This window comes from Acanthochromis polyacanthus, chromosome 3 (genome assembly GCF_021347895.1).
Source record: "Acanthochromis polyacanthus isolate Apoly-LR-REF ecotype Palm Island chromosome 3, KAUST_Apoly_ChrSc, whole genome shotgun sequence".
Lineage (NCBI taxonomy): Eukaryota > Metazoa > Chordata > Actinopteri > Pomacentridae > Acanthochromis > Acanthochromis polyacanthus.
In genome coordinates, this window is record NC_067115.1 from 21,814,891 (window position 1) to 21,827,631 (window position 12,741).

Genomic DNA, 12,741 nt, shown 5'->3' on the forward strand with positions numbered 1-12,741 from the left:
AGCGACGCCACCGCCAGAAAATGATCTAGCAGGTTCAGACTCTACATGTCAATCCTCATCCTGAACAGCCAGCAAAAGATGATTAAAGTTTTAAGTGCCAGTTTTCGGTCTGACTCCTCCTGCTATCCCACAAAATAGACAAAAAATACTGAAGCAACATGCAAAAAGTTAAATTAATGAACTAATCTTAGTCGAAGTAATAATTTGCGGGCTTCAGTAGATCCATCCATGCATTCTCTATACACCGCTTCATCCTCACTTGGGTCGCGGGGGCTGCTGGAGTCTATCCCAGCTGACTCGGGCGAAGGCAGGGGACACCCTGGACAGGTCACCAGTCTGTCACAGGGCTACATATACAGACAAACAATCACACTCGCATTCACACCTACGGACAATTTAGAGTTATCAATTAACCTCAGCATATTTTTGGACTGTGGGAGGAAGCCGGAGTACCCGGAGAAAACCCACGCATGCACAGGGAGAACATGCAAACTCCATGCAGAAAGATCCCAGGCTCAGGCTGGGATTTGAACAGAGGATCTTCTTGCTGCAAGGCAAAAGTGCTAACCACTACTCCACTGTGCAGCCCACTTCAGTAGATGTAAACAGGAATTAAAATATGAAGAGTTTATTTGCAAAAACAGATAACTCCGTTTTGATAAATTTTCAGAAAACTTTTTTTTATTGTTTACTTGAGATAATATCAGTCAAACTGAAGTTGAGTGGATTTGACTCAGTAGAAAAATACATGACAAAATAGAGAAAAATTAATTATTAGTGCTATTATTATTATTATCTCAAGTAAACAATAAAAAAATTAGTTTTCTGAAAACAGATTTACCTGTTTTTGCAAATGAACTCTTCATATATTATACAATGTAATGCTGCCATGTAGTCACTGATGTAGTCACTATGTGCTGCATAACCTGCATTTGCTTTCACTCCGGCAACGTGACACCCATGAACGTAGACAGAACTAAGTACTGAACAAGCATCAGTGGATATTATGATGTGGTGGTTTATGGTAACTTGTATGGAACCTCTTTTTGGATTTCTAGGCAAATTTGCAGACATTTATTAGCGATTAACATCTAGGATAATTATCTTTTTGAAATATTATGAGAAAGACGACAGCAGCAATAAGACACTGAGAGTTTTTCAGTGCTGTAATAACCTCCATTAACTGCATGTAAAAGACACTGCTGCTGCTCCAACTGCTAATAATGTTAAACAGTCCAAATGAGCAGATTAAACTACAACAACTAGCTCTCCGGTGGGCATTTGTCACTTTAACTTCACCCAAATTCCACAGAGACGTGCACCTAACACTGAAAACCTCTGATTTACAGGAATTTGTTTGGTATTTTGTGAAATAGACCTGTTTGCCTTCTTTCTGAAAGCTTAAGGTTCATGTGTGCTGTACTGAGGTACAATCTAGAGGTGATTACAAACTAAAAGCAGGGGGAAATAGTTAGCTCGACTCGCTTCTTTCTTCTTCCTGCCCTCATTCCTCCCTGATGCAGAAATTATGTTCCCTCCGTCATCACTGAGAAAGCCCTGATTGCATTGTGGAGCGTTGACTGAGTAAACACACGTACTTACAGTGACAAACCTTCGATCATAAAATCTTTCCTGATTCATCAGCTGATATAATGTAACAGGAGTGCAGATATAACACTGCATGCTTTTTTATACTGTAGGAAAAGTACCTGTAGAAACAGGAATGGGAAAACCAGCACGATGCCAACCTCAGTCGAGACATAATGTTGAAAACATCATTTATGATGCTGTACTTTTTTTCTTCATGAGCCGAGGCTTGTTTTCTTTTCTGACCATTCTGCAGAGTGGAGGCAGTATGTCTCCGGAGGGCAGTTAAGGGATATTAAGATCTAGTCCTACATAACAGACCTAATTTTCCATTCCAATTTAGTCTGGGCTTATTCAGAAAAAAAATACCTGCAGTGCAATAGAGCCACACAGCTGCAGGTGTGATCATTATTCAGCATCAATCTGAAAAAGATTTTTTTTTTTTAGTCTACCTTTGGTCTCTCACAAAACACTTTGGCTGTAGATCTCTTATTTATTGCTCCCTCGCCATTATTCTGTTATGTTTCTTGGACTAATGATAATAAAACACAGGCACAACTTGTTTTCTTTAACTGTTAATCAAAGAAAGACTTCAAAGCTGACTTCACATTTAACAATTAAGCTGAGCAGTTGCCATCTCTTCGAAATGAGTGAGGATGTCCAATTTGTTGAATACAAATCATCCATCTCTGCCTCTATTCTTTGCAATGAGAGAAGCAATGGCCAACAAATCAACTGCACCCAACCAGCACATCTAAATCTCACTAATTAACAAACTACAGTGAAAAGGACAAGCTGTTACAGGCTGTACCTATTTCTTGACAAACAGCAGTTCAGTCATGGTGTCACTGTGGCTGTAAATTTGAATTACGTCACTGCTGTTAAACAAGAAAGTGTTACTGCACATAACTCCTCGCTGTCATTGTTAGATTAGTGTTGTGTATTTGCCAAAGAAATAAAACAAGAAAACACACAGCAAATTAATCTGTGCACTTTAGATATGCAGGTGGCTGAATTTTTCACTTTAGAAAGATCCAGGGAAGTTGTTTCCCACTGCTTTCAGTCTTTATGGCAAGTTGGGTTAATTGCCTCCTGGGTCCAGCTCCACTCTTAACACACTGACATGAGAGTGGTATTGATCTTTTCGTCTAACTCTTGGCAACAAAGTGAATAAGTGAAACCAGCAAATGTCTGTAAGAGAGCATTCCTGCAAATTAAAAAACTTTACCCAGGCTTTTCTGCCCACATATAAAGCTGCACGTGTACAACGTATCGGTATTTTCTGTCTCTTACCCTCCAGTGGGTCTCTGGTCAGCCCCAATTGACTGATGATGTATCGAGGGATGTCCGCCTTCATCAGTTGTCCCTCCTTGGCGTGGTCCTCAGCCGCTTCCAGCAGATGGTAAAACTCTTCTGGGTTGAACTCCTGTCATTGGAATGACAAAGAAAGCGACTAAGACACAAGCTGATGCATCTTAAATTGACCTGAATGAGAATCTGGTGTCAGATGCAACGATTTAAAAACATGCATCATTCAGGATGTATTTGCAAAAGTAAACACACGAAAAGCTGAAGTGACGAGTGTGCAGTGATCATTGATGATTTCTTTCTTTTGAGTCCACAACATTAGTTTAAACACCTTTATATACATATTTAAAGACTACTGCTGCAGTCATAAACACCAATTAACTGGCACTACGAAACTAGCACTTAACACTAATTTAATGTTTGATTATGAAAAGTAAATTTGTTTATTCTCTTCTTATTGATCCTCAAACAATATTCTGTATGATTTCAAACAATATGAAAAGATCTCATTGGAAAACCATCATGATGCGATACTTCTCTGGTATTTTGCAGACAGTAACGATGGTACGATGATACAGTTTACAAAATGTAAGTCCATTGTTTATATATCACATTATATTTGTATTTGACTAAGCAGCAGCTTGATACATAAAATGCCAGAAAACAGCACAAAAAACTAATATTTCCAGAGTCTGAGGTGGCATTTTGCTTGTTTTTTCCCCTTCAACTAGTTTAGAAACACTCTGAACTCCAGGAACTGTTGCTACTATTTTTATCACCACGATCAGCTGATGTACTCTTTTCATAACTTCAAAATATCGATATCTTATCTGTAAAAGTCCAGTGTGTTGTTGACGTATTGTACAAAAATGTATCACAGTATATCACAGTATTGATTATTTTTCTAGACCCACAGTCTGGTATTGCACCACGATGACTAACTTTGTTGCTTGAAGCAACAACAGGATGTGATAACAGCAAACAAAGGATGACTGTTAATGAACTGCTGTTACATTGTGTCACATCTTATAAACTTATCAAGGTAATAATCACACAACTAGAATTCACTTCAACCTGCAGGAAATTCAAAGACCGCTACAGGGCTGTCAAACAAACACAATCCGTGTTAATATACTTTCCAACTTTAAATTGCTTTCTTGAAAACATCCTTTTTTCCAGTGAAACTGCCTTTTGTGGTGTCCTGTGGGATTCAGTTTCATTCCTGTTGGTGGAATAACATTTTGATTAGAAAGCCTGGGGCAGCCGGAATCATTTCCTTGCCTGCTCTCTCATATCTGCTCCCTTCGACCAGAGAAAAAAAGAGTGAGTAAGGAGATGGGAATTAACCTGGCTCTCTGATAGCTTGCTCTGCTCCAGGATAATATTCTTGCAGCTAACTACCTACTGACTGTGTGACATTTTCACCAAATCAGACCTCGCAACTGACTTGAATGCTAAATGAACTCTATGGACACGGGCAGCATTTTATCTGTGCGCGTCTTCTCCTCTCTAACCTAAGGGCCATGAAGATCTGAAGTCCCCTCTACATCCTGCCTGACCCTATCGACCTCCTGTGACGGTCGCCCTGGCAACAGAAAGATGAGCTGGGGGTGCTGCGAGGAGGCACCACACCGACGGCGAACATGGGAGCGCATCAATCAGCGAGCTGATATTCAGGTGTGGCTCAGCCTCCCATGTATACACAGAGGCTTGTTATTACCAAGTAAGTTCAGGTAAACTGCATATAAACATGCCAAGGACAAGTCTCTGTCTCCCCGCTGCTTCAATGTGCTGCTGAGAACACCGATGAGTTGAGGAGGTGGGAAGACCATTGTACAGTTTTGAGATCAGTTGGAAAAATATCCTGCGGCGGTAAGCGTGTAATCCGCTGCAGCAGAGCACATCTGACGCGCTGAATGACAAAGCCTAAACAAAACCGTGACCTCTACTGCATAATACAGAGCTTTCCCACATCCACGGCACATCTCATGTATTAAGAATGCTGAAGGTGAAACAACAGTTACTGGAAGCAAGTGGATGAACATTAGCAGCCATTTCTAAATGCAAGTGAGCAACACAGACACAGAAAGGAGACAGAAAGCAGTATTATGTCTACTGGTTTCAATTTAAAGGCAATCATGTATTAAAGGCAGTCCCTTTACAGCAATTTTTAAATGAAAAAAACAAAAGTTATGTTAATTACAAGATAGTGTTACATAATTATAGAGTAAAGAACTGCCCATGCACATACTTTCTATGCCCATTGTCTCTTTAAGCATACATTATATGCTTTTATAATTTGCTTTCTTTTGTTGCATTTTCCTACATATCCAAGTTTTTTGTTAGGTATCACCTGTTTGTATTTCTCTGGTTGTTTATTTGTGAATATTTGAGAAGCGTGTTATGTGTAGGTTGTTGTCGAGACAGAATAAAGTCAAATCCAAAAGAGATACTTTGATATTCCTGAGGTTAGGAGATGAAAACCTTCCCATGGTCACAGCACATATAGGTGGGAGCCGTCTTTCATGAAATTGTATTACCTTTTTCACTTTCTTGCAGCTAAAACAAGCATCTATTCAAGCTCTCCTGAATGGACACAATAGGAAAGAGGGCCTTGTAGTGACACAGGCAGGTAGATGTTATACATACACTTTATATCTTAGGTCTGAATACATATATTCTTCTTACATATTTGTAATACTAAAAATGGGAATTTGATGGCAGCTTGATAACTCTGTCAATGTCATTGACTTATCTTCTGCATGGAAGGTATGGTTGTGTATTTGCACAACCATACCGTTGTTTCTTTTTTTACTTCTTTGCAGCAGACTGTTGAGATAAAGATGTCTGATGAGATTAAATGCATGTGTTCAATTCTAAGTATAGAAAATTGCTTGACTGCTTTTAGTAATGCTCTAATGCTTAACATGGTGACAAACACATAAAAAAGACACTTTGTATTTTTGTTTTGGCTCTTCAAACAAGTGAAATCAAATCAGTGTAAAAGATTCAAAGAGCCATAAACCATCCCGGCCTGGAGTAACAGCGTAGCTTCCAGCTGTGACACACTTAGAAAACCAGTGTTTCATCACTTCAGACTGAATGCACAGCAGACACTCTGCCCCACTTCTGCTCATCCTTTAGTGCCATTTCAGCGTGAAGGAGGCGACCCTTCATCTGTATGTGGGAGGACAGGAGTGTCTTAGAGCAGCTGAAACAGAACATGCTCAGCCAGGGTGGAAATTGCCTCCAGAAAAAACATGACTTGATTGAATAAATAGTAATTCTGAACAGAGTCTGGATTCTAGATTTGTTTGACTGTTTAACTGGTGCAAGAAGACACACAATCAGAGGAGAAACTCACCAAACACTCCAGCAGCCTGGCAGGACGAGATATGATGATGAAGAGCTTTTTGACCAGTTCGATGACGAAGGTGAGCTCTGAACTCTCCGAGCGCTCGTACGCCTGATGGAACAAGACGTACAGGGTCGGTTTGTGAGGTCTGGAGGCAACAAAACACATCTTCACTCTCTTTTCCGCCACCACGACTCACGTCATGCAGCAGCTTCTCCAGGTTTTCCTGCAGTTCACAGAAGTAAACGCTGGTAATGAGCCCCTCGCGGGATTTGGTCAGGCAGTCTCTGGACAGCTCGGCTATCTGGTGGTGGATGAAGCTGAGGACCCCGTCGGCCAGTGGCAGGACGCTCTCTGGGGAGTAGTTCTGGATGAACTCCGCCAGCCTCTCCTCCATCTGAGCCGTGGCCTGATAAGGGACACGACGGCGGTTAACAGCCAATTAGAAGAAGATAATATGATCACCTTTCACAGACTTCAATATGTCGTGCTTAACTGCTTCAGAACATGTCCGGAGAAAAGCTGATTTTCTAATGGATTTCTGAAACGCCCACACATTACATCCAATCTGCAGAAAAGCAGGAATTTTAAAAATCCTCTATCTTTTGAGGCTGTCTCAGCCCAGTTGCTGTACCTTTGCTACTCCTTGTGGCATTTTGGTGCATGCAACAAATGATGTGATATTACATGACACACCCTACTTCTTGCACTTAAGGGTTGCTATTTCCAGCTTTTTTGGCTGAGAAATTCCTCTAACCTTTTCAGATTAATAACACCCAAAAGATTTTTCATGAATCTCTATGAACATGCAACAACCTCGATAAAATGAGCACTAAGGAGGCCATTTAAATGTCACGTCAGACACAGAATATCATGCTGTGAATTTGTCTCATCACAGAGATCATGCAGACTTTGAATGTAGTGTACATTGTTATGCCAGCTACTCAGCTATTTTCCCTTTTTACACCATTGACTTAATTTTTAGTGCATTTTTTTTTGCGTTTTTTAACATCTGGCTGTACATGTGTGAGCTATCTATTATTCTGTTTATCCATACATGTAACAGAAGTAATGTGAATTATGAAATGTTGTATTTTCAGCTACTATGAGTGCAGCACGTATCTTTGCAAATACTGTGCCGCAAACCATATTTTGGAGTCAAATTTCTCTCCTTTTCTAACAATTAAAGAAGACAAAGTTAATTTTATAACTCTGTGCTCTCTGAGAGGAGGTTTGTACAGGTTAGTGCAAATAATCTAGGTAGTAATAATCAAGCAAATAGGGTAAAGAACCCAGATATTGCACATAGAACAGCAAAATGCATTAAAATAGTTTCTGGCACGAATATAGAAGAGTCTAAAGGATGCAAAGGATCATCTGCAGCTAGAATGCCTTACTTATGTTTTCAAAAATGGGATATTGTTAGAATTTAAGCTTCATTTGTGGATCCTTTTCACACTTTTCACCAGGAAACTGAAATAGTTTCCAGTACAGGGATGCAGCTGTGTTGAATCTGCATTCACAATCCTTCACATGGGAAGACTTGTTAGTTTCCTAATACATCACAATGAATGACTGTAGGATGATGCTGAGTGTGTGTGAGTGTGTGTGTGTACAAGCAGCTGTTTGAAGACACCTGCCTTCAGTGTGACATGCATTTTTACCTACACTTTATTTTTTTGGCCTTTTGTTGGCTTTATTGGACAGCTTGGTAGAGAGGCAGACAGGAAAGTAGGGAGAAGAATGGGGAATGAACTGGAATCGAACCCTGTGTTGGGGTTCCTGTTCATAGGTCACCCACTCAGCCAGTTGAGGTATCTGGATGCCCCATACACACTGTTCTTCCTCTTCTTTTCCCTTTTAGCTTTTCCCTTCAGGGGTCGACTCAGCAAATCATCTACTTCCATCTATTCCTTTCTTCTGCATCCTCTCCTCTAACACAAACTAACTTCATGTCCTCTTTTACTACAGCACATCCATAAACCTCCTGTCTGGCAGTTCAAAATTCAGCATCCTTCTAGCAACATATTCACTATCCCTCCTCTGTACATGTCCAAATCATCTCAGTCTGGCCTTTCTGGCTCCATCTCCAAAACATCTAACATGCGCTGTCCCTCTCATTCCTGATCCTATCCATCCTAGTCACTCCCAAAGAGAATCTTAATATTTTAATCTGTGCTACCTCCAGCTCTGCCTCCTCTCTTTTCCTCAGTGTCACCGTCTCTAAACTATACATCACTGATCTCACCACTGTTTTCTACACCTTTCCTTTCATTCTTGTCAATACTCTTTTATCACACATCACCCCTGATGCTTTTCTCCACTCATTCCAACCTGCTTGCACACACTTCTTCAATGCTTTTCATACTCTCCAATGCTCTGGATTGTTGACCCTAAGTCCTTAAAATCCTACATTTTCTTTATCTCTACTCCCTGTAACCTCACCCTTCCACTTTGGTCCTTCTCACCCACTCACATGTATAGTATTCTGTCTTTCTGCAGCTCACTTTCATTTTTCTCCTTTCTGGGGTGTACCTCCACCTCTCTAGATTTCCCTCCACCTGTTCCCTGCTCTCACTGCAGATCACATCTGCAAGCATCATGATCCATGGAGATTCCTGTCTAACCTGTCAGCCTGTAAGGACTGATTTGCATATTTAATATGGCATAGATTTTACATCACGTTACGTGTGCATACGACACACAGAGGACACTGGCTTGTGCACCTTTAAAGCCAGATTTTTTTTACAAACACTCGTCACTGTTCAAAACTACGGTCTTATTTTTTCTTCATGTTTTCAGGTCTCAGCGTGCAACACATGAAAACAGGTTCGAGAGGCTGGGCTGCAAGTTCGATTACAAATTGGTCTTGAAGAAGATTGGAGATGTGGTTGACCTCCTGGGAGTTTTCACCCATGTCAGAGTCAACAGCTTAACAAGAACCATGCAGTGAATAAAATGTCAGCGGCCACTCACTCTGAGTGGAAGCTGTGCTTGTGCTGGAGGTCAGAGGAGAGTGGTAAGTCTCATTCAGAGTAACAAGGCACAGAAGTGCAGCGATAACTGCTCGGTATAAGTGAAGTGTGCATCAGGGAGTCTGTGACCACACAGCTAATCACAACTTGAGCAGCAGAAGAAAACACAATCCACTGAAGACGAGTAGATAAGGACAAAGCGTGCACTTGATCCAAACATGAACTTTTAACAAATTGAAAAAATAATAATAAATCCATATTCACAAACACAAATCCACACATTCACCCGGCCTGATAGTCGTGTGATGGTGGGTAAAATGTTGTCGACAAAAATGACTAGGCCAGCTGTGACATCCTCCATAATTATTGGCACATCTGGTTAAGATGTGTTGAAAACCTTAACATGAATTCAATTTTTATTGCAACTCTCAGACTGAAAATTGTTGAAAAATGTATTATAGGAGAAGATCAGGTGCTGTTTTGTTGGCAAAAGGGGGTTGTACAAAGTATTAACATCAGCCGTGCTAATAATTGTGGCACACATGATTTGATGTAAAAGAATTATTTCTTAATGTGTGATTTTTCCGCACTGAATAAATGCACTTGAATAAAGGTTGGATTTTCCTCTTTTTTTCATTGTGGTCCTATATTACTTAGAAAAAAACTCAATTTATTAGAAGCTAAAGAACACATCTTAACCAAGGGGTGCTAATAATTATGGAGGGCGCTGTAGGAGGTAGGGCTGGTTCTAAAATAATCACAAGGTTGACAGTTTGAGCCGCGGCTCCTCCTGTCATTATATTGAAGTGTCCGTGGGCAAGGCACTGAACCCCAAATTGCTCCAGATGGTTGGGTGAGCACTCTGCCTGACAGCCACCAGTGTACAGCTGTAGTCCACTATGATGCCCTCACATCAAGATGTTTACTGTGCTATTACAGATACCATACTTAATTTGAACAACTCGCAATGTCCAGTAAAATATTTGGGCTTTGGCAGTAGCTATTGAAATATACAACATAAAATGTGTTGCCAGTTTTGGAGCCAGCGGGATCCCAAAATCCATTAAAACTGAGTGTGAAGCAAAATCTGCACCACTGGAATGTAGTATGGATTCAGGGCTGGAGTTGTCCACTGCTTCTTCTTAAACACATCTCTGGGTCAGGTGGTAGCTTCACTGTCTCAAGTAGCAAGTAGTGACTTGTTTCTGCAGGTTCATCCCATTGAATGTCAGTTTTATACCTACTGGATCTCAGGTGTAGCATCAGGCATCACAACAGATCAAATAAACCTTGTGAACCCCAAAACCTAACATTACACCATGGCAAATATCACCAATGTTAGACCATTTATCAGAGCCAGAAACTGTGACAACAAAATAGATTTTCAAATATCTAATTGTCCTTGAACTAATGACACGCCAATCAAGATAGTAAATGTTACCAAATCTAAGCTAAAAATCACAACATTTCGTCAAAATCACTTTCTTCTACATGTATTAGTTTAATATTTAATAATGATTTTTGCAGTAACCAGATTCTGTAAATAAAACATAACAAATTCTTATCTGCACAACCAAAAAGTCAGAACTGAGCCAGGTGTGACCAGCAGTCATGTGACAAAAACACTGAGACATGTTGGCTGAACTGCAGGCTTTGTTTACACAGAGCAGATAGGAGACAAGTCTAGAAACAAATTATTAATGTTAGTGATACAATATTTACTGTACAGCATGTAGCAATGTTTTTGACGTTGATAACACCTGTGTGCACCTGGAAAAAGTTTATACATGCTGATTCAGTTTAATTATTAACATGAAAAATCAATGAAATTCAATTACATTTTTTCTCCATTTACAATTATTTGACGATTTTAACAAAGGATAAACTTGACCTTTCCCTAATTCCAGCCGTGGTTGTGCTGTTTCCACACAGCTGCAGGATTTTATAATACCCTGAAAAATAAACAGTGGGTAAAATTGTGGCAGGAGGGTCAATGTAATGTCCAGCTAACTAATGTTGTCAGACAGAACATCCATACTGTTGCCTCCAACCAACCCAAAGTGCAGCTTTTCTGATGTCTAACAGATCCAAACAACCCACTTTACTGCTACCCTGTTTGTGCTTCCTTTAGCAACATTCAGCAGTTTCAAGTCCTTGATGCTGACCTACAAAACCAGAGTGAACTACCACTTGTCTACTTCCAATCCTTTAGTGAATCCCTTTTTTCTGAAGCAAGATCCACTACGCTACTGCACACCTGCACACCACAAATGCTGTAAGAAAGATGTCAACGCTGCTCTGTGCCCTTGTAGTCCTCTGCACTGCATCCTAGTGGAGATCTGGGGCCAGATGTCTACAATGAATGTGTGTACAAAAACCACACAGATGCTATTTATCAGATATAAACAGCTACACACGTGGACAAAATTGTTGGTACCCCTCAGTTAAAGAAGGAAAAACCCACAATTCTCACTGAAATCACTTGAAACTCACAAAAGTAACAATAAATAAAAATTTATTGAAAATTAAATAATCAAAATCAGCCATCACTTTTGAATTGTTGATTAACATAATTATTTAAAAAAAAAACTAATGAAATAGGGCTGGACAAAAATGATGGTACCCATAACTTAATATTTTGTTGCACAACCTTTTGAGGCAATCACTGCAATTAAACGATTTCTGTATTTGTCAATGAGCGTTCTGCAGCTGTCAACAGGTATTTTGGCCCACTCCTCATGAGCAAACAGCTCCAGTTGTCTCAGGTTTGATGGGTGTCTTCTCCAAATGGCATGTTTCAGCTCCTTCCACATATGTTCAATGGGATTCAGATCTGGGCTCATAGAAGGCCACTTTAGAATAGTCCAACGCTTTTCTCTCAGCCATTCTTGGGTGTTTTTGGCTGTGTGTTTTGGATCGTTGTCCTGTTGGAAGACCCATGACCTGCGACTGAGACCAAGCTTTCTGACACTAGGCAGCACATTTCTCTCCAGAATGCCTTGATAGTCTTCAGATTTCATCGTACCTTGCACACTTTCAAGACACCCTGTGCCAGATGCAGCAAAGCAGCCCCAAAACATTACTGAGCCTCCTCCATGTTTCACCGTAGGGACAGTGTTCTTTTCTTCGTATGCTTGGTTTTTGAGTCTATGAACATAGAGTTGATGTGCCTTACCAAAAAGCTCCAGTTTGGTCTCATCTGTCCAAAGGACATTCTCCCAGAAGCTTTGTGGCTTGTCAACATGCATTTTTGCAAATTCCAGTCTCGCTTTTTTATGATTTTTTTTCAGCAGTGGTGTCCTCCTTGGTCGTCTCCCATGAAGTCCACTTTGGCTCAAACAACGACGAATGGTGCGATCTGACACTGATGTACCTTGGCCTTGGAGTTCACCTTTAATTTCTTTGGAAGTTGCTCTGGGCTCTTTGGATACAATTCCAACGATCCGTCTCTTCAATTTGTCATCAATTTTCCTCTTGCGGCCACGTCCAGGGAGGTTGGCTACTGTCCCGTGGGTC

General features: G+C 40.5%; 1 protein-coding gene across 3 annotated transcripts in view; it reads right to left on the minus strand.

Moving 5' to 3' along the window:
- mast1a (microtubule associated serine/threonine kinase 1a) overlaps nt 1-12,741 on the minus strand; it is a 91,178-nt gene that overhangs the window by 23,418 nt on the left and 55,019 nt on the right. For all 3 annotated transcript variants that reach the window (XM_022190630.2, XM_022190629.2, XM_022190632.2), the window contains 3 exons: nt 6,450-6,659; nt 6,260-6,361; nt 2,881-3,013 (listed from right to left, as the gene is read on the minus strand). In XM_022190630.2, the coding sequence (XP_022046322.1) occupies nt 2,881-3,013; nt 6,260-6,361; nt 6,450-6,659 (445 nt within the window). The remainder of the gene's footprint in view (nt 1-2,880; nt 3,014-6,259; nt 6,362-6,449; nt 6,660-12,741) is intronic.